The following is a 23,187-nucleotide window of genomic DNA, read 5'->3' as shown; positions in this document are numbered from 1 at the left end:
GTATACAAACACACTCGCCCGCTAACCACAAATAGATTAACATGAAAATAACTTCCTTGTAGGTCTGCCCATTTGCCTATGACTGAATCAGTTGTTCTTACGGTCTCTCTCCTCCCTCTCTCTAGCTGCTCCAGCCCTGCGTACTCCTTTGTCCATAGCTGGCTCCTACGCCACGCCCTTCGCCATGATGGGCCACCACGAGATGAACGGCTCCCTGACCAGCCCCGGGGTCTACGCCGGCCTCCACATCTCCCCCCAGATGAGCGTGGCCGCTGCTGCGTACGGACGCTCGCCCATGGTACGCTCCCCTAAAACTCCCCCTTCACCTCACATACTCACATTCAGCCTCCTTTCCCTATACACCGTTACTATACACAGTCACACAGGCTACCGTTACTATACACAGTCACACAGGCTACAGTTACTAATACAACACAGTCACACAGGCTACAGTTACTAATACAACACAGTCACACAGAATACAGTTACTAATACAACAGTCACACAGAATACAGTTACTAATACAACACAGTCACACAGGATACAGTTACTAATACAACACAGTCACACAGGCTACAGTTACTAATACAACACAGTCACACAGGCTACATTTACTAATACAACACAGTCACACAGGCTACAGTTACTAAAACAACACAGTCACACAGGCTACATTTACTAATACAACACAGTCACACAGGCTACAGTTACTAATACAACACAGTCACACAGGCTACAGTTACTAATACAACACAGTCACACAGGCTACAGTTACTAATACAACACAGTCACACAGGCTACAGTTACTAATACAACACAGTCACACAGGCTACAGTTACTAATACAACAGTCACACAGGCTACAGTTACTAATACAACACAGTCACACAGGCTACATTTACTAATACAACACAGTCACACAGGCTACAGTTACTAATACAACACAGTCACACAGGCTACAGTTACTAATACGACACAGTCACACAGGCTACATTTACTAATACAACACAGTCACACAGGCTACAGTTACTAATACGACACAGTCACACAGGCTACAGTTACTAATATGACACAGTCACACAGGCTACAGTTACTAATACAACACAGGCTACAGTTACCAATACGACACAGTCACACAGGCTACAGTTACTAATACGACACAGGCTACAGTTACTAATACGACACAGGCTACAGTTACTAATACGACACAGGCTACAGTTACTAATACAACACAGGCTACAGTTACTAATACAACACAGGCTACAGTTACTAATACAACACAGTCACACAGGCTATCAGTTACTAATACAACACAGGCTACAGTTACTAATACAACACAGGCTACAGTTACTAATACAACACAGGCTACAGTTACTAATACGACACAGGCTACAGTCACTAATACAACACAGGATACAGTCACTAATACAACACAGGCTACAGTTACTAATACAACACAGGCTACAGTTACTAATACGACACAGGCTACAGTTACTAATACGACACAGGCTACAGTAACTAATACGACACAGGCTACAGTTACTAATACGACACAGGCTACAGTTACTAATACGACACAGGCTACAGTTACTAATACGACACAGGCTACAGTTACTAATACGACACAGGCTACAGTTACTAATACGACACAGTCACACAGGCTACAGTTACTAATACAACACAGTCACACAGGCTACAGTTACTAATACGACACAGTCACACAGGCTACAGTTACTAATACAACACAGTCACACAGGCTACATTTACTAATACAACACAGTCACACAGGATACAGTTACTAATACAACACAGGCTACAGTTACTAATACAACACAGTCACACAGGCTACATTTACTAATACAACACAGTCACACAGGCTACAGTTACTAATACAACACAGTCACACAGGCTACAGTTACTAATACAACACAGTCACACAGGCTACAGTTACTAATACAACAGTCACACAGGCTACAGTTACTAATACAACACAGTCACACAGGCTACATTTACTAATACAACACAGTCACACAGGCTACAGTTACTAATACGACACAGTCACACAGGCTACAGTTACTAATACGACACAGTCACACAGGCTACATTTACTAATACAACACAGTCACACAGGCTACAGTTACTAATACGACACAGTCACACAGGCTACAGTTACTAATACAACACAGGCTACAGTTACCAATACGACACAGTCACACAGGCTACAGTTACTAATACGACACAGGCTACAGTTACTAATACGATACAGGCTACAGTTACTAATACGACACAGGCTACAGTTACTAATACGACACAGGCTACAGTTACTAATACGACACAGGCTACAGTTACTAATACAACACAGGCTACAGTTACTAATACAACACAGGCTACAGTTACTAATACAACACAGTCACACAGGCTATCAGTTACTAATACAACACAGGCTACAGTTACTAATACAACACAGGCTACAGTTACTAATACAACACAGGCTACAGTTACTAATACGACACAGGCTACAGTCACTAATACAACACAGGATACAGTCACTAATACAACACAGGCTACAGTTACTAATACAACACAGGCTACAGTTACTAATACGACACAGGCTACAGTTACTAATACGACACAGGCTACAGTTACTAATACGACACAGGCTACAGTTACTAATACGACACAGGCTACAGTTACTAATACAACACAGGCTACAGTTACTAATACAACACAGTCACACAGGCTACAGTTACTAATACGACACAGGCTACAGTTACTAATACAACACAGGCTACAGTTACTAATACGACACAGGCTACAGTCACTAATACAACACAGGATACAGTCACTAATACAACACAGGCTACAGTTACTAATACAACACAGGCTACAGTTACTAATACGACACAGGCTACAGTTACTAATACGACACAGGCTACAGTTACTAATACGACACAGGCTACAGTTACTAATACAACACAGGCTACAGTTACTAATACAACACAGGCTACAGTTACTAATACAACACAGGCTACAGTTACTAATACGACACAGGCTACAGTCACTAATACAACACAGGATACAGTCACTAATACAACACAGGCTACAGTTACTAATACAACACAGGCTACAGTTACTAATACAACACAGGCTACAGTTACTAATACGACACAGGCTACAGTCACTAATACAACACAGGATACAGTCACTAATACAACACAGGCTACAGTTACTAATACGACACAGGCTACAGTTACTAATACGACACAGGCTACAGTTACTAATACGACACAGGCTACAGTTACTAATACGACACAGGCTACAGTTACTAATACGACACAGGCTACAGTTACTAATACGACACAGGCTACAGTTACTAATACAACACAGGCTACAGTTACTAATACGACACAGGCTACAGTTACTAATACAACACAGTCACACAGGCTACAGTTACTAATACGACACAGGCTACAGTTACTAATACAACACAGGCTACAGTTACTAATACGACACAGGCTACAGTCACTAATACAACACAGGATACAGTCACTAATACAACACAGGCTACAGTTACTAATACGACACAGGCTACAGTTACTAATACGACACAGGCTACAGTTACTAATACGACACAGGCTACAGTTACTAATACGACACAGGCTACAGTTACTAATACGACACAGGCTACAGTTACTAATTCGACACAGGCTACAGTTACTAATACGACACAGGCTACAGTTACTAATACGACACAGGCTACAGTTACTAATACGACACAGTCACACAGGCTACAGTTACTAATACGACACAGTCACACAGGCTACAGTTACTAATACAACACAGTCACACAGGCTACATTTACTAATACAACACAGTCACACAGGATACAGTTACTAATACAACAGTCACACAGGCTACAGTTACTAATACAACACAGTCACACAGGCTACATTTACTAATACAACACAGTCACACAGGCTACAGTTACTAATACAACAGTCACACAGGCTACAGTTACTAATACAACACAGTCACACAGGCTACAGTTACTAATACGACACAGTCACACAGGCTACAGTTACTAATACGACACAGTCACACAGGCTACATTTACTAATACGACACAGTCACACAGGCTACAGTTACTAATACGACACAGTCACACAGGCTACAGTTACTAATACGACACAGTCACACAGGCTACAGTTACTAATACAACACAGGCTACAGTTACCAATACGACACAGTCACACAGGCTACAGTTACTAATACGACACAGGCTACAGTTACTAATACGATACAGGCTACAGTTACTAATACGACACAGGCTACAGTTACTAATACGACACAGGCTACAGTTACTAATACGACACAGGCTACAGTTACTAATACAACACAGGCTATCAGTTACTAATACAACACAGTCACACAGGCTATCAGTTACTAATACAACACAGGCTACAGTTACTAATACAACACAGGCTACAGTTACTAATACAACACAGGCTACAGTTACTAATACGACACAGGCTACAGTCACTAATACAACACAGGATACAGTCACTAATACAACACAGGCTACAGTTACTAATACAACACAGGCTACAGTTACTAATACAACACAGGCTACAGTTACTAATACGACACAGGCTACAGTCACTAATACAACACAGGATACAGTCACTAATACAACACAGGCTACAGTTACTAATACGACACAGGCTACAGTTACTAATACGACACAGGCTACAGTTACTAATACGACACAGGCTACAGGTTCTAATACGACACAGGCTATAGTTACTAATACGACACAGGCTACAGTTACTAATACGACACAGGCTACAGTTACTAATACGACACAGGCTACAGTTACTAATACGACACAGGCTACAGTTACTAATACGACACAGGCTACAGTTACTAATACGACACAGGCTACAGTTACTAATACGACACAGGCTACAGTTACTAATACGACACAGGCTACAGTTACTAATACGACACAGGCTACAGTTACTAATACGACACAGGCTACAGTTACTAATACGACACAGGCTACAGTTACTAATACGACACAGGCTACAGTTACTAATACGACACAGGCTACAGTTACTAATACGACACAGGCTACAGTTACTAATACAACACAGTCACACAGGCTACAGTTACTAATACGACACAGGCTACAGTTACTAATACAACACAGTCACACAGGCTACAGTTACTAATACAACACAGTCACACAGGCTACAGTTACTAATACGACACAGGCTACAGTTACTAATACGACACAGGCTACAGTTACTAATACGACACAGGCTACAGTTACTAATACAACACAGTCACACAGGCTACAGTTACTAATACAACACAGGCTACAGTCACTAATACAACACAGGATACAGTCACTAATACAACACAGGATACAGTTACTAATACGACGCAGGCTACAGTTACTAATACGACACAGGCTACAGTCACTAATACAACACAGGATACAGTTACTAATACGACGCAGGCTACAGTTACTAATACGACACAGGCTACAGTCACTAATACAACACAGGATACAGTTACTAATACGACACAGGCTACAGTCACTAATACAACACAGGATACAGTCACTAATACAACGCAGGCTACAGTTACTAATACGACGCAGGCTACAGTTACTAATACGACACAGGCTACAGTTACTAATACGACACAGGCTACAGTTACTAATACGACACAGGCTACAGTTACTAATACGACACAGGCTACAGTTACTAATACGACACAGGCTACAGTTACTAATACGACACAGGCTACAGTTACTAATACGACACAGGCTACAGTTACTAATACGACACAGGCTACAGTAACTAATACGACACAGGCTACAGTTACTAATACGACACAGGCTACAGTTACTAATACGACACAGGCTACAGTTACTAATACGACACAGGCTACAGTTACTAATACGTCACAGGCTACAGTTACTAATACGACACAGTCACACAGGCTACAGTTACTAATACAACACAGTCACACAGGCTACAGTTACTAATACGACACAGTCACACAGGCTACAGTTACTAATACAACACAGTCACACAGGCTACATTTACTAATACAACACAGTCACACAGGATACAGTTACTAATACAACACAGGCTACAGTTACTAATACAACACAGTCACACAGGCTACATTTACTAATACAACACAGTCACACAGGCTACAGTTACTAATACAACACAGTCACACAGGCTACAGTTACTAATACAACACAGTCACACAGGCTACAGTTACTAATACAACAGTCACACAGGCTACAGTTACTAATACAACACAGTCACACAGGCTACATTTACTAATACAACACAGTCACACAGGCTACAGTTACTAATACGACACAGTCACACAGGCTACAGTTACTAATACGACACAGTCACACAGGCTACATTTACTAATACGACACAGTCACACAGGCTACAGTTACTAATACGACACAGTCACACAGGCTACAGTTACTAATACAACACAGGCTACAGTTACCAATACGACACAGTCACACAGGCTACAGTTACTAATACGACACAGGCTACAGTTACTAATACGATACAGGCTACAGTTACTAATACGACACAGGCTACAGTTACTAATACGACACAGGCTACAGTTACTAATACGACACAGGCTACAGTTACTAATACAACACAGGCTACAGTTACTAATACAACACAGGCTACAGTTACTAATACAACACAGTCACACAGGCTATCAGTTACTAATACAACACAGGCTACAGTTACTAATACAACACAGGCTACAGTTACTAATACAACACAGGCTACAGTTACTAATACGACACAGGCTACAGTCACTAATACAACACAGGATACAGTCACTAATACAACACAGGCTACAGTTACTAATACAACACAGGCTACAGTTACTAATACAACACAGGCTACAGTTACTAATACAACACAGGCTACAGTCACTAATACGACACAGGCTACAGTCACTAATACAACACAGGATACAGTCACTAATACAACACAGGCTACAGTTACTAATACAACACAGGCTACAGTTACTAATACAACACAGGCTACAGTTACTAATACGACACAGGCTACAGTTACTAATACGACACAGGCTACAGTTACTAATACAACACAGGCTACAGTTACTAATACAACACAGTCACACAGGCTACAGTTACTAATACGACACAGGCTACAGTTACTAATACAACACAGGCTACAGTTACTAATACGACACAGGCTACAGTCACTAATACAACACAGGATACAGTCACTAATACAACACAGGCTACAGTTACTAATACAACACAGGCTACAGTTACTAATACGACACAGGCTACAGTTACTAATACGACACAGGCTACAGTTACTAATACGACACAGGCTACAGTTACTAATACAACACAGGCTACAGTTACTAATACAACACAGGCTACAGTTACTAATACAACACAGGCTACAGTTACTAATACGACACAGGCTACAGTCACTAATACAACACAGGATACAGTCACTAATACAACACAGGCTACAGTTACTAATACAACACAGGCTACAGTTACTAATACGACACAGGCTACAGTCACTAATACAACACAGGATACAGTCACTAATACGACACAGGCTACAGTTACTAATACGACACAGGCTACAGTTACTAATACGACACAGGCTACAGTTACTAATACGACACAGGCTACAGTTACTAATACGACACAGGCTACAGTTACTAATACGACACAGGCTACAGTTACTAATACGACACAGGCTACAGTTACTAATACGACACAGGCTACAGTTACTAATACGACACAGGCTACAGTTACTAATACGACACAGGCTACAGTTACTAATACGACACAGGCTACAGTTACTAATACGACACAGGCTACAGTTACTAATACGACACAGGCTACAGTTACTAATACGACACAGGCTACAGTTACTAATACGACACAGGCTACAGTTACTAATACGACACAGGCTACAGTTACTAATACGACACAGGCTACAGTTACTAATACAACACAGTCACACAGGCTACAGTTACTAATACGACACAGGCTACAGTTACTAATACAACACAGGCTACAGTCACTAATACAACACAGGATACAGTCACTAATACAACACAGGCTACAGTCACTAATACAACACAGGCTACAGTTACTAATACGACACAGGCTACAGTTACTAATACGACACAGGCTACAGTTACTAATACGACACAGGCTACAGTTACTAATACGACACAGGCTACAGTTACTAATACGACACAGGCTACAGTTACTAATACGACACAGGCTACAGTTACTAATACGACACAGGCTACAGTTACTAATACGACACAGGCTACAGTTACTAATACGACACAGGCTACAGTTACTAATACGACACAGGCTACAGTTACTAATACGACACAGGCTACAGTTACTAATACGACACAGGCTACAGTTACTAATACGACACAGGCTACAGTTACTAATACGACACAGTCACACAGGCTACAGTTACTAATACAACACAGTCACACAGGCTACAGTTACTAATACGACACAGTCACACAGGCTACAGTTACTAATACGACACAGTCACACAGGCTACAGTTACTAATACAACACAGTCACACAGGCTACATTTACTAATACAACACAGTCACACAGGCTACATTTACTAATACAACACAGTCACACAGGCTACAGTTACTAATACGACACAGGCTACAGTTACTAATACGACACAGGCTACAGTTACTAATACGACACAGGCTACAGTTACTAATACAACACAGGCTACAGTTACTAATACAACACAGTCACACAGGCTATCAGTTACTAATACAACACAGGCTACAGTTACTAATACAACACAGGCTACAGTTACTAATACAACACAGGCTACAGTTACTAATACGACACAGGCTACAGTCACTAATACAACACAGGATACAGTCACTAATACAACACAGGCTACAGTTACTAATACAACACAGGCTACAGTTACTAATACAACACAGGCTACAGTTACTAATACGACACAGGCTACAGTCACTAATACAACACAGGATACAGTCACTAATACAACACAGGCTACAGTTACTAATACGACACAGGCTACAGTTACTAATACGACACAGGCTACAGTTACTAATACGACACAGGCTACAGTTACTAATACGACACAGGCTACAGTTACTAATACGACACAGGCTACAGTTACTAATACAACACAGTCACACAGGCTACAGTTACTAATACGACACACGCTACAGTTACTAATACGACACAGGCTACAGTTACTAATACGACACAGGCTACAGTTACTAATACGACACAGGCTACAGTTACTAATACAACACAGTCACACAGGCTACAGTTACTAATACAACACAGGCTACAGTCACTAATACAACACAGGATACAGTCACTAATACAACACAGGATACAGTTACTAATACGACGCAGGCTACAGTTACTAATACGACACAGGCTACAGTCACTAATACAACACAGGATACAGTTACTAATACGATGCAGGCTACAGTTACTAATACGACACAGGCTACAGTCACTAATACAACACAGGATACAGTTACTAATACGACACAGGCTACAGTCACTAATACAACACAGGATACAGTCACTAATACAACGCAGGCTACAGTTACTAATACGACGCAGGCTACAGTTACTAATACGACACAGGCTACAGTTACTAATACGACACAGGCTACAGTTACTAATACGACACAGGCTACAGTTACTAATACGACACAGGCTACAGTTACTAATACGACACAGGCTACAGTTACTAATACGACACAGGCTACAGTTACTAATACGACACAGGCTACAGTTACTAATACGACACAGGCTACAGTTACTAATACGACACAGGCTACAGTTACTAATACGACACAGGCTACAGTTACTAATACGACACAGGCTACAGTTACTAATACGACACAGGCTACAGTTACTAATACAACACAGGCTACAGTTACTAATACAACACAGGCTACAGTCACTAATACAACACAGGATACAGTCACTAATACAACACAGGCTACAGTTACTAATACGACACAGGCTACAGTTACTAATACGACACAGGCTACAGTTACTAATACGACACAGGCTACAGTTACTAATACGACACAGGCTACAGTTACTAATACGACACAGGCTACAGTTACTAATACGACACAGGCTACAGTTACTAATACGACACAGGCTACAGTTACTAATACGACACAGGCTACAGTTACTAATACGACACAGGCTACAGTTACTAATACGACACAGTCACACAGGCTACAGTTACTAATACAACACAGTCACACAGGCTACAGTTACTAATACGACACAGTCACACAGGCTACAGTTACTAATACAACAGTCACACAGGCTACATTTACTAATACAACACAGTCACACAGGATACAGTTACTAATACAACAGTCACACAGGCTACAGTTACTAATACAACACAGTCACACAGGCTACATTTACTAATACAACACAGTCACACAGGCTACAGTTACTAATACAACAGTCACACAGGCTACAGTTACTAATACAACACAGTCACACAGGCTACAGTTACTAATACGACACAGTCACACAGGCTACAGTTACTAATACGACACAGTCACACAGGCTACATTTACTAATACGACACAGTCACACAGGCTACAGTTACTAATACGACACAGTCACACAGGCTACAGTTACTAATACGACACAGTCACACAGGCTACAGTTACTAATACAACACAGGCTACAGTTACCAATACGACACAGTCACACAGGCTACAGTTACTAATACGACACAGGCTACAGTTACTAATACGATACAGGCTACAGTTACTAATACGACACAGGCTACAGTTACTAATACGACACAGGCTACAGTTACTAATACGACACAGGCTACAGTTACTAATACAACACAGGCTACAGTTACTAATACAACACAGTCACACAGGCTATCAGTTACTAATACAACACAGGCTACAGTTACTAATACAACACAGGCTACAGTTACTAATACAACACAGGCTACAGTCACTAATACAACACAGGATACAGTCACTAATACAACACAGGCTACAGTTACTAATACAACACAGGCTACAGTTACTAATACAACACAGGCTACAGTTACTAATACGACACAGGCTACAGTCACTAATACAACACAGGATACAGTCACTAATACGACACAGGCTACAGTTACTAATACGACACAGGCTACAGTTACTAATACGACACAGGCTACAGTTACTAATACGACACAGGCTACAGGTTCTAATACGATACAGGCTACAGTTACTAATACGACACAGGCTACAGTTACTAATACGACACAGGCTACAGTTACTAATACGACACAGGCTACAGTTACTAATACGACACAGGCTACAGTTACTAATACGACACAGGCTACAGTTACTAATACGACACAGGCTACAGTTACTAATACGACACAGGCTACAGTTACTAATACGACACAGGCTACAGTTACTAATACGACACAGGCTACAGTTACTAATACAACACAGTCACACAGGCTACAGTTACTAATACGACACAGGCTACAGTTACTAATACAACACAGGCTACAGTTACTAATACAACACAGTCACACAGGCTACAGTTACTAATACGACACACGCTACAGTTACTAATACGACACAGGCTACAGTTACTAATACGACACAGGCTACAGTTACTAATACGACACAGGCTACAGTTACTAATACAACACAGTCACACAGGCTACAGTTACTAATACAACACAGGCTACAGTCACTAATACAACACAGGATACAGTCACTAATACAACACAGGATACAGTTACTAATACGACGCAGGCTACAGTTACTAATACGACACAGGCTACAGTCACTAATACAACACAGGATACAGTTACTAATACGACACAGGCTACAGTCACTAATACAACACAGGATACAGTTACTAATACGACGCAGGCTACAGTTACTAATACGACGCAGGCTACAGTTACTAATACGACGCAGGCTACAGTTACTAATACGACACAGGCTACAGTTACTAATACGACACAGGCTACAGTTACTAATACGACACAGGCTACAGTTACTAATACGACACAGGCTACAGTTACTAATACGACACAGGCTACAGTTACTAATACGACACAGGCTACAGTTACTAATACGACACAGGCTACAGTTACTAATACGACACAGGCTACAGTTACTAATACGACACAGGCTACAGTTACTAATACGACACAGGCTACAGTTACTAATACGACACAGTCACACAGGCTACAGTTACTAATACGACACAGTCACACAGGCTACAGTTACTAATACGACACAGTCACACAGGCTACAGTTACTAATACGACACAGTCACACAGGCTACAGTTACTAATACGACACAGTCACACAGGCTACAGTTACTAATACGACACAGTCACACAGGCTACAGTCACTAATACGGCACAGGCTACAGTTACTAATACAATACAGGAAGAGGAAATAAAAGGTGTTCACTCAAACACACACATGCAAACGTACATCAGAGTCACGTCTCACTATATATTACATGTCTCAGCAGCGCCACCGTTGAGTTAGCCAACACGGCTGTCGGCTAGAAGACTTATGCTAATATGACTAGCAGCCAATTTACAATGAATTTCCTATTTCAATAGTTCACTTTTTTAATATTTCTTTAGAAATACATAAAAAATAATTTCTCTCCTCTCTGTGTAAATTGTTAGCTAACTCCAAGGTTTCTATTGCCTAACTCCACTGCTTTGATGTCTGGTGCTACAAGGGAGGGGAATAACAACTCTGTCAAAACACTTCTCTGTGTGTGTGAATCTCCCAGGCTCTCATTAGCATTAGTAAGCTCCCCTTTCACACCGTTACCACAAACCTGGGCGAAGGAATGTAGAATACACAGCACTGTATGAAATGATAGTAAGAATTCCCCTTGTGTCCCACATACTCATAACTGATTCAATACGGACCGCACGTCTCTACTAGTACTACTGAACTAGGTCAGGCTTCGGCCCCTGGTATCGTTTAATTAAGCAATAAGAGCCAAGAGGGTGTGGTATGTGGCCAATATACCACGGCTTAGGGCTGTTCTTATGAACGACGCAACGAGGAGTGCCTGGACACAGCCCTTAGCCGCGGTATATTGGCCATATATCACAAACCCCCAAGGTGCCTTATTGCTATTAGAAACTGGTTACCAACGTAATTAGAGCAGTAAAAACATGTGTTGTCATAACCGTTGTATACGGTCTGAACCACCTAGTTTATAAACGTAAACCAGGCCTGGAAAAATACCTTTAAAGCTTTAAAACAGAAACAAAAATCTCTGCCCAATGCAACATGTATAGAATTGCAAACAATGTAACTTAAAACTGCAAAACTCTCTCTCTGCCAACAAGATGGTTGTGAACTGTTTTGGGTGGCATTGGGTTGTGAGCTGGGGGTTTTGCCACATAGGACATTTGTGTGATCGGACCTTCTGAAATGGTACTAAAGTGCCCCTGTCTTATTTGACACTACAGAGGCAGTGATGCTAAGTTTCCTGTTTGAACATTTATTCTAGTTGGCTGCATGGATAGGCTTTCCACTGTTTGACATGTTAACATGCTAACGGTCTGTTTTCCCAGGTGGGGTTTGACCCTCACTCCCACATGAGACCAGGCCTGCAAGCCAGTCTCACATCCATCTCTGGAGGGAAACCGTAAGTCTCCAAACCCACTCTTTGTTTAAACTGTTTATCACGAGAGCCTGAAAGTCACAGGTCAAGTCCAACATTTTTGGTTCCAGGTTTCATTTAGTCTCAAAACAACTGCCCTTTCCCCCCACGGTAGTGCCTACTCCTTTCATGTGAGCGCCGACGGCCAGATGCAGCCGGTGCCCTTTCCCCCGGACGCTCTCATAGGCCCGGGCATCCCACGCCACGCTCGCCAGATCAACACGCTGAGCCACGGCGAGGTGGTGTGCGCCGTCACCATCAGCAACCCCACGCGCCACGTCTACACCGGTGGCAAGGGCTGCGTTAAGATCTGGGACATCAGCCAGCCGGGCAGCAAGAGTCCCGTGTCCCAACTGGACTGCCTGGTAAGGAGCCGTTAGCGTTTGGACACACCTACTCATTCAAGGGTTTTTTGGTTACTACATGATTCCATATGTGTTATTTCATAATGTTGATGTCTTCACTATTATTCTACAATGTAGAAAATAGTGAAAATAAAGAACCCCTGTAATGAGTAGGTGTGTCCAGACTTTAGACTGGTGCTGTTTCAACTGGATGACTGTCACTGTGGATAAAGCCATCTGCTGAATGATCATATCATTGTTATAATGGTGTAAGGCATAACAACAGACAATGTGGGACGAAGGCTATAACTTAGGTTGGCTGGGCTGTATGCTAGCTAACAGGATAGCCAAGCTGAACAAGCTAGCCTTGTATCTGAGATGATACTGTGACGGTTATCATTAGACATGGACTGAGATATCAAGCCCACCGATGGGCACAGAGGATGCTCTTCATAGGGCTGATGTATGACCAGGGATTTTCTCTGTGCTTGAATTAGACCATTTTCCTGTCCTGCTAAGCATTCAAAATGTTTCGTACTTTTGGGTGTCATGGAAAATGTATGGAGTAGAAAGTACATTATTTTCATTGGGGATATAGTGGAGTAGAAGTTGTAAAGAATATAAATAGTAAAGTACAGATGCCCCCAGACAACTTAAGTAGTACTTCAAAGTATGTTTTACTTAAGTACTTTACACCGCTGCCTTCAGCCCTCTGAACCCCGCTGCCTTCAGCCCTCTGAACCCCGCTGCCTTCAGCCCTCTGAACCCCGCTGCCTTCAGCCCTCTGAACCCCGCTGCCTTCAGCCCTCTGAACCCCGCTGCCTTCAGCCCTCTGAACCCCGCTGCCTTCAGCCCTCTGAACCCCGCTGCCTTCAGCCCTCTGAACCCCGCTGCCTTCAGCCCTCTGAACCCCGCTGCCTTCAGCCCTCTGAACCCCGCTGCCTTCAGCCCTCTGAACCCCGCTGCCTTCAGCCCTCTGAACCCCGCTGCCTTCAGCCCTCTGAACCCCGCTGCCTTCAGCCCTCTGAACCCCGCTGCCTTCAGCCCCCTGAACCCCACTACCACCCCCTGAACCCCACTACCACCCCCTGAACCCCACTACCACCCCCTGAACCCCACTACCACCCTCTGAACCAGCCCTCTGAACCCCACATCCACCCTCTCCCTCCATCTGCTCTTGTGAATGTAATAATTCAAGGCACAGCGTCTTGTTCGTCGGCCCTGTGTGTGACGTTTTTGAAAAAGACCTAAAGTAATGATCTTCTGATCGTCCTGCCCCGGTTTGCCATTACCCACCCCATTAGTCATTCTCCCATCCTCCCCATTCATCAGTTTGATACTGTCTCCTGGCCACTTTGGAGAGGGGGAAGGAGCAGAGGGAGAGTGCTGGCTTTGTGACCAGGTCTTATATAGTCATCAGCAAGCTGTTTAATTCATCTGAGAGCCCCGGCCCTCTATTGATCTGTCATTCACATCACCCGCCTCATGGACCCAGTCCAGCTAACACTCTTCTGCCCTTGTTAAAGCTGAAAATGAGTCTCGCTCCACACACCACAGCCGAGGGAAGCCATACTCAAACACACTCTGATGCTTTTCTCCTCACACCTGCTTCCAAAGGCACATCTGAGCTGTCTTTGTTGCAGGTGCATTTTAACAGTTGAATAAGATGAGAAAAAGAAGAAACCTGCACACGGCTCTCGAATTGGGTCGCGGCTCTCGAATTGGGTCGCGGCTCTCGAATTGGGTCGCGGCTCTCGCTGGGGTCGCGGCTCTCGCTGGGGTCGCGGCTCTCGCTGGGGCTACGGCCACGGCTCTCGCTACGGCTGCGGCTCTCGCCACGGCTCTCGCTAGGGTCGCGGCAACGGCTCTCGCTAGGGCCGCGGCTCTCTCTCGCTAGGGTCACGGCTCTCTCTCGCTAGGGTCACTTCTCTCGCTAGGGCCATGGCTCTCTCTCGCTAGGGCCACCGCTCTCTCTCGCTAGGGCCACGGCTCTCTCTCGCTAGGGTCACGGCTCTCTCTCGCTAGGGTCACGGCTCTCTCTCGCTAGGGCCGCGGCTCTCTCTCGCTAGGGTCACGGCTCTCTCTCGCTAGGGTCACTTCTCTCGCTAGGGCCATGGCTCTCTCTCGCTAGGGCCACCGCTCTCTCTCGCTAGGGCCACGGCTCTCTCTCGCTAGGGTCACGGCTCTCTCTCGCTAGGGTCACGGCTCTCTCTCGCTAGGGTCACTTCTCTCGCTAGGGCCATGGCTCTCTCTCGCTACGGCCGCGGCTCTCTCTCGCTAGGGTCACGGCTCTCTCTCGCTATGGTCACTTCTCTCGCTAGGGCCACGGCTCTCTCTCGCTAGGGCCACGGCTCTCTCTCGCTAGGGTCACGGCTCTCTCTCGCTAGGGCCACGGCTCTCTCTCGCTAGGGCCACGGCTCTCTCTCGCTAGGGTCACGGCTCTCTCTCGCTAGGGCCACGGCTCTCTCTCGCTACGGCCGCGGCTCTCTCTCGCTAGGGTCACGGCTCTCTCTCGCTAGGGTCACTTCTCTCGCTAGGGCCATGGCTCTCTCTCGTTACGGCCGCGGCTCTCTCTCGCTAGGGTCACGGCTCTCTCTCGCTATGGTCACTTCTCTCGCTAGGGCCATGGCTCTCTCTCGCTAGGGCCACCGCTCTCTCTCGCTAGGGCCACGGCTCTCTCTCGCTAGGGCCACGGCTCTCTCTCGCTAGGGTCACGGCTCTCTCTCGCTAGGGTCACGGCTCTCTCTCGCTAGGGCCACGGCTCTCTCTCGCTAGGGCCACGGCTCTCTCTCGCTAGGGCCACGGCTCTCTCTCGCTAGGGCCACGGCTCTCTCTCGCTAGGGCCACGGCTCTCTCTCGCTAGGGCCACGGCTCTCTCTCGCTAGGGTCACGGCTCTCTCTCGCTAGGGCCACGGCTCTCTCTCGCTAGGGCCACGGCTCTCTCTCGCTAGGGTCACGGCTCTCTCTCGCTAGGGCCACGGCTCTCTCTCGCTAGGGCCACGGCTCTCTCTCGCTAGGGCCACGGCTCTCTCTCGCTAGGGCCACGGCTCTCTCTCGCTAGGGCCACGGCTCTCTCTCGCTAGGGCCACGGCTCTCTCTCGCTAGGGCCACGGCTCTCTCTCGCTAGGGTCACGGCTCTCGCTAGGGTCGCGGCTCTCTTAAGCTTTATGTATTGATCTCAAGGCCTTCGTCAGAGCTTTTGTGATGTTCACAACCAGCTTCCCTATGGAGATACTGCTCCACCCACATCCGTTCAATTCATCCAATGGTGTTGGAGTCGCCACACCTGCTTTTAAATCAAATCACATTTTATTGGTCTCATACAATATTTCTCAGATGTTATTGCGGGTGTAGTGAAATGGCTGTGTTCCTAGCTCCAACAGTATAGCAATATTTAGCAATACATTTGTGTGTCTCACGATACCTGCTATTATCACCATAACTGTCTGAAGCCCAAATGTTAACTGTCTCCCTCTCTGTCTCCAGAACAGGGACAACTACATCCGCTCCTGTAAGCTCCTCCCTGATGGCCGCACCCTGATTGTGGGCGGTGAGGCCAGCACGCTGACCATCTGGGACCTGGCCTCTCCGACGCCACGTATCAAGGCGGAGCTCACCTCCTCGGCCCCCGCCTGCTACGCACTGGCCATCTCCCCCGACGCCAAAGTCTGCTTCTCCTGCTGCAGTGACGGGAACATCGCCGTCTGGGACCTGCACAACCAGACCCTGGTCAGGTGAGTGATCCATCTGAAGAGAGTAGAGGACTGGTTGGGGCTGGGAGGGATGTTCTACTACCCATGTGATTTTAGCAGTAATGATTGGAGGGGGATTACATTGAAATGTCCACAGCGTGAGTGGAATCACTTGGCTAAGTTCCACTGTGTTTGTTGGGTGTTGTAGGCAGTTCCAGGGCCACACGGACGGCGCCAGCTGTATCGACATCTCCCACGATGGGACCAAGCTGTGGACCGGAGGTCTGGACAACACCGTCCGCTCATGGGACCTGAGGGAGGGTCGCCAGCTCCAGCAGCATGACTTCACCTCCCAGGTACGCTCGTATTTATGCTTATACGCATACACACACACACACAGGGGATGCAACGGTACAGTGGGCCCACGGTTCGGTTCGGTTTGGGGATATTTACATATTCACCCTTTAAACCCTTTAACTATTTTATTTAGCCTGAAACGTTCCATTCAGAAAAATGTCAACATGACTGACTGCCTGGTTTCTGTCTCTACTGTATGACAGCAAGGGGAGAATACAATGAAAAGGGCTTCTTAGCTTTGACAAGCTGTAGGTGCTTTGCCAATGTGGGGCCCAGACCCATCAGCTTCACGGATGGCGTTCACTATGTTTTGTGCGTTATCTGTAGTGGCTGGGATTGTGATATTTGGTCTCTCTAGCGTCCACTCAGTCACAGCATTCATTAATTCTAGGGCTAAGTGTGCGCTTGTATGACTCTCATACAGGGGCCGAGTTTGCAACACATAGATCTCCCAGACCAGTGCATAGTGAACCGTCAGTGAGGTAGCTTCCAGTACATAGTGAACCGTCAGTGAGGTAGCTTCCAGTACATAGTGAACCGTCAGTGAGGTAGCTTCCAGTACATAGTGAACCGTCAGTGAGGTAGCTTCCAGTACATAGTGAACCGTCAGTGAGGTAGCTTCCAATACATAGTGAACCGTCAGTGAGGTAGCTTCCAGTACATGGTGAACCGTCAGTGAGGTAGCTTCCAGTACATAGTGAACCGTCAGTGAGGTAGCTTCCAGTACATAGTGAACCGTCAGTGAGGTAGCTTCCAGTACATAGTGAACCGTCAGTGAGGTAGCTTCCAGGACATAGTGAACCGTCAGTGAGGTAGCTTCCAGTACATAGTGAACCGTCAGTGAGGTAGCTTCCAGTACATAGTGAACCGTCAGTGAGGTAGCTTTGAGTTGCTCTGGAGGTCCAACTATCAGTGGAGAGAGCTAGATAGGGTGTCTGTGTCAATTCCTTTTAAATGTCTCTCTGTGATGTTTCATAGAGTTTGGGAATTACTTTGCTGCTGAAATGTGTGCGGGAGGGGACATTGTAATGCGGTTCAATTGTTTTATAATCAGGTGACGAAATCCCGAGTCAGTAACCACCGAATAGGCCTGCAAATCTTTGGCTATGATTAATACTCCCACTGCTTTCGTTATTTCTTAGTTTTTCTGAATTTGTCGCAAATAGTTGTTGAAGGCAGCAATGAGAGATTATTGTGTTTTGGCTAACGAGTGGACTCTCCTTGCTCCTGCTGCAAGGGATGCGGCTGAGTGATGGCCACGCAAATGACACATCGTGTTAGAAGTGTTTCCACTGGAGTAGCCGACAGGGGCAGAGCAATGCTTGCAGACTGTACTTTGTTTGTTTACGGTCTTCTTACCCTCGTCATTGTATTGAACGCTGAATCCAGAATGTTCCCCCACAGCGGATTTGAAAGACGCCGGTGTCTCTTCAAATGTGCGTCTCTCTGTCTCCCCATTGTCACGTTGGGAGCTGAGAGAGTATTTGTTTTTAGTTTCCTCTCTCTTCATGGGGCCCCCTTTAGGGAGGTTTCCTACTGAGATGTCAGTGCAAATCGTCCATTGGTTGTTTAAGGGGGAGGGGGGTTGCTGTCACTGCGGTTGCCACATTTTGAGACATAGCTGTTGAGTGAAGTTTTGTCGGCCATCAGTAGCCCCTTAACGGCCACAAGCTGCGTGTCTGGTTCTGCGGATCTGAATGTACCACGTGCCTGTAGTCTGCAGCGCAATGAGCACGCGTTGGAAATGACCGGAAAATGACAGGCGTATCGTAATTCCGCCGTTCACGTGTGCATATTGAACCGTAGGGGGCGTACCGAATGGTTCGACAACATACAGTGTACCGTTGCATCCCACACACACACACACACACACACACACGCACACACTCTATTTTGCCCTAGTTCACCCCCACCTCCCGTCTCCTCCCAGATCTTCTCTCTAGGCTACTGCCCCACAGGGGAGTGGCTGGCAGTGGGCATGGAGAGCAGCAATGTGGAGGTTCTCCATCACACCAAGCCGGACAAATACCAGCTCCACTTGCATGAGAGCTGCGTCCTCTCGCTGAAGTTCGCCTACTGTGGTAAGAAACATGTCCAGGGTGCTAGAAGTCATTTATAACCTGTATTTATGTAGTTCACGTGTAGAAACCTTTTTTTCTCAAGGAATTGAACCACATTGTTTAGTTGGTATTTCCACTGTACCAACAAGTAATACCAACTGCCCCACATCCGTTGTATTGGGTTAGCTACTAAATCTTAAACCATGTGGATTTTGGTGCTTGGAGAGTCGTGTGCAGGCCTGTCCTGCTTGGTGAGGACAACCTGGACTCTGAGCTCATGTATTTATGTCCTGTGTTTGAAGGTAAATGGTTTGTGAGCACGGGGAAGGACAACCTCTTGAATGCCTGGAGGACTCCGTACGGTGCCAGCATATTCCAGGTACTCCAATCAATAACACACACACTCTCAGACACGCATAGATGCTCACAGTCCTGGGACATGACCAGCAGCATGGAAACCCCAGCTACCACTGTCAGTTGTAATCTGGAAATCAGAAGCAAACTAATCAAATCAAATTTGTCACATACACATGGTTTGCAGATGTTAATGCGAGTGTAGCGAAATGCTTGTGCTTCTAGTTCCGACAATGCAGTAATAACAACGAGTAATCTAACCTAACAATTCCAAAACTACTAAGTGTAAAGGGATAAAGAATATGTACATAAAGATATATGAATGAGTGATGGTACAGAGCGGCATAGGCAAGATGCAGTAGATGGTATCGAGTACAGTATATACATATGAGATGAGTAATGTAGGGTATGTAAACAAAGTGGCATAGTTTTAATAGTGTTTTTTTACCCTTTACATCAACAGTCAAAGGAGTCCTCTTCCGTCCTGAGCTGCGACATCTCTGCAGACGACAAGTACATTGTGACAGGCTCCGGAGACAAGAAGGCCACAGTGTACGAGGTGATCTACTAGGAACACCAGTTTGACCCCTCCTAGTGGCCTGACGAGGGGAGCTGCTAGACCCTCCTCCTCCTCTTACTTCACTCACCACATCCCCTAACCTCAAAGACCACCAGGGATTGGACTACAGACCATGTCGGCCGATACCGCTCCGGGATTGGTGCTCAGAAGGCACCATGAACTGCGCTTGGCAGTTGGCCTGGCTATGATTGGCTATCGGTGCAGACTGTAACCCAATGGGCACTGAAGATGTAAATTGTCTTGCTGTTTTTTGATCTGTTCCTGGGCCTGTTTTTGGAGGGTTTATTTTTGAAGGTGATGAATGTTTCTGTAATGTGACTGGATGAAGCAGTGCTTTGTCTTTACAACAGTTGCTCCCTGGACGTCTTGTGAAAATTGTACATAATGGAGTAATAAAGACATTTTATATATATATATTCTAAATATATATATCTATTTTCATGTCCTGGTGTACTTGTGACGTTTTTGCTTTCGGCCTCTCCCTTCTGCTTGATATCCAAGGGAGAACAGAAAGTAGAATAAGCATTTTGTTTTTAAGGATTTTTTGTTGTTGAGGGTGTTGAAGCACGTTCTCCAGGCTGACCTTTTTCCAAATCAAATGGAAATGTCTCTCCAAAAACTAAATGGTCAACCAGAACACGTTTGTGGAGATTCAAATGTGACTTTTGGGATGGTGCCCTTTTTTTTGGGAGCTACGAAAATGTCTGGGAAGTGGAGCCTGCCGGCTCAGGCAGAGCCACCGAACTCCGTGGAATACCACAGGACCCCCTCTTGGACCGGCCTATCAGAGGAGACTGGGGGATCGGCGAGAGGAGGAGAACAATGTAAATTAAAACCATATTAAAGAAACTAACTGTACTACTTTCTCTGTGCCCTTTTATGACCCGTCTCTTACGTCTTGGATGGTGTTTTGGGTGGTCTGGTTGGTGTTGAGCAATGGACTTCAATTCTACTGGATTATTACTAGTACGGGCTGACGGACTGGGCTTATCGGCCGCGTCCCCAGTTCATATGGCTGGCCGGACACAACCTGAACATTGAGTCTGGACCTAAATCTGATGTAGAACAACCCACAGGGTCATCTAGATGGGGGGTTAAGGAGAACATGCTTCTATGGAATCCATTGATTTGATCCTCTATCCTCATTTATCAGTACATCATCATAACCGGACTTGGATTCCAGTCGATATACAGTGCCTGTTAAGTGCTAGGGTTGGCTATTACGATCTTTCAAAATGTAAAACAGAAGTTAGCATTGTGACCAGCATCTACATAATGTTCAGTACCGAGTAGGATGAAGGTGCCTCTAGACACGGATCTGTTTGGAACCCAAATGGTGCTGAGGGTAAGATGCTCTGTGTCTAAGGGGAATATCTTCCTCCACCGTTCAGCTGTTGGGGTGAACACTCAAATTGTTCACTGCGCCCCCAATACCCTCCTTTCCTTCAGTCATAACGAGGGGTGAAATGTGAGCGTCTCCAATTCACAACCAAAGTATGTAGCAAAACTGTGTCAGCACTGAACATAATGTACAGTTGATGATCATCCAATAAACAGTTTGTTTTTGTAGAAAGACTTCCCAGTTCATTTCAATGCAACATATTGTTGAGGAAGCGCGCAGTCGTTGTAGCAAAGAGCGTTTTCAGTACTTCTACGAGAGCCGTGGGTGTCTGTCTGCCCTGACATTAACTTCCTCTTAATAGGTTTGAAAGTAGATATGTTTGAGTGTAGCGTCTAAACCACTGGAGTCTTCCACTTATACCCCACACTTGATGTGATACTTAAACACTTTTAACTGTTTCATAATGAATACCTAACCTCAAACATATGCCTGGTGATTCCTTGTAGTTAACTGGATGCTGTATATGAGGTGTGTGTGTGTGGGAGCCTGTTGAATAGCAGTGGAGTCAGTAGGCTGCTGTCCAGGCTTGTCGTTGTGGTCGCAGGCTGTTCAACAGACTAATGCTGGGAGAGGAGACGCATTGCTG

General features: G+C 45.2%; 1 protein-coding gene across 10 annotated transcripts in view; it reads left to right on the top strand.

Annotated features, from left to right (window-relative positions):
- Positions 1 to 22,768, top strand: part of LOC110487445 (transducin-like enhancer protein 3-B) — a 56,016-nt gene extending 33,248 nt beyond the window's left edge. For all 10 annotated transcript variants that reach the window (XM_036963946.1, XM_036963951.1, XM_036963948.1 and 7 more), the window contains 8 exons: positions 126 to 298; positions 13,724 to 13,797; positions 13,928 to 14,177; positions 17,643 to 17,890; positions 18,057 to 18,204; positions 20,136 to 20,286; positions 20,568 to 20,644; positions 21,083 to 22,768. In XM_036963946.1, the coding sequence (XP_036819841.1) occupies positions 126 to 298; positions 13,724 to 13,797; positions 13,928 to 14,177; positions 17,643 to 17,890; positions 18,057 to 18,204; positions 20,136 to 20,286; positions 20,568 to 20,644; positions 21,083 to 21,190 (1,229 nt within the window). In that variant the 3' untranslated portion in view covers positions 21,191 to 22,768. The remainder of the gene's footprint in view (positions 1 to 125; positions 299 to 13,723; positions 13,798 to 13,927; positions 14,178 to 17,642; positions 17,891 to 18,056; positions 18,205 to 20,135; positions 20,287 to 20,567; positions 20,645 to 21,082) is intronic.
- Positions 22,769 to 23,187: the final 419 nt, after the last annotated feature.

This window comes from Oncorhynchus mykiss, chromosome 26 (assembly GCF_013265735.2).
Source record: "Oncorhynchus mykiss isolate Arlee chromosome 26, USDA_OmykA_1.1, whole genome shotgun sequence".
NCBI classification, from domain to species: Eukaryota; Metazoa; Chordata; class Actinopteri; order Salmoniformes; family Salmonidae; genus Oncorhynchus; species Oncorhynchus mykiss.
The sequence above is the reverse complement of the archived record's forward strand: the minus strand, read 5'-3'. Positions and strand labels throughout refer to the sequence as shown.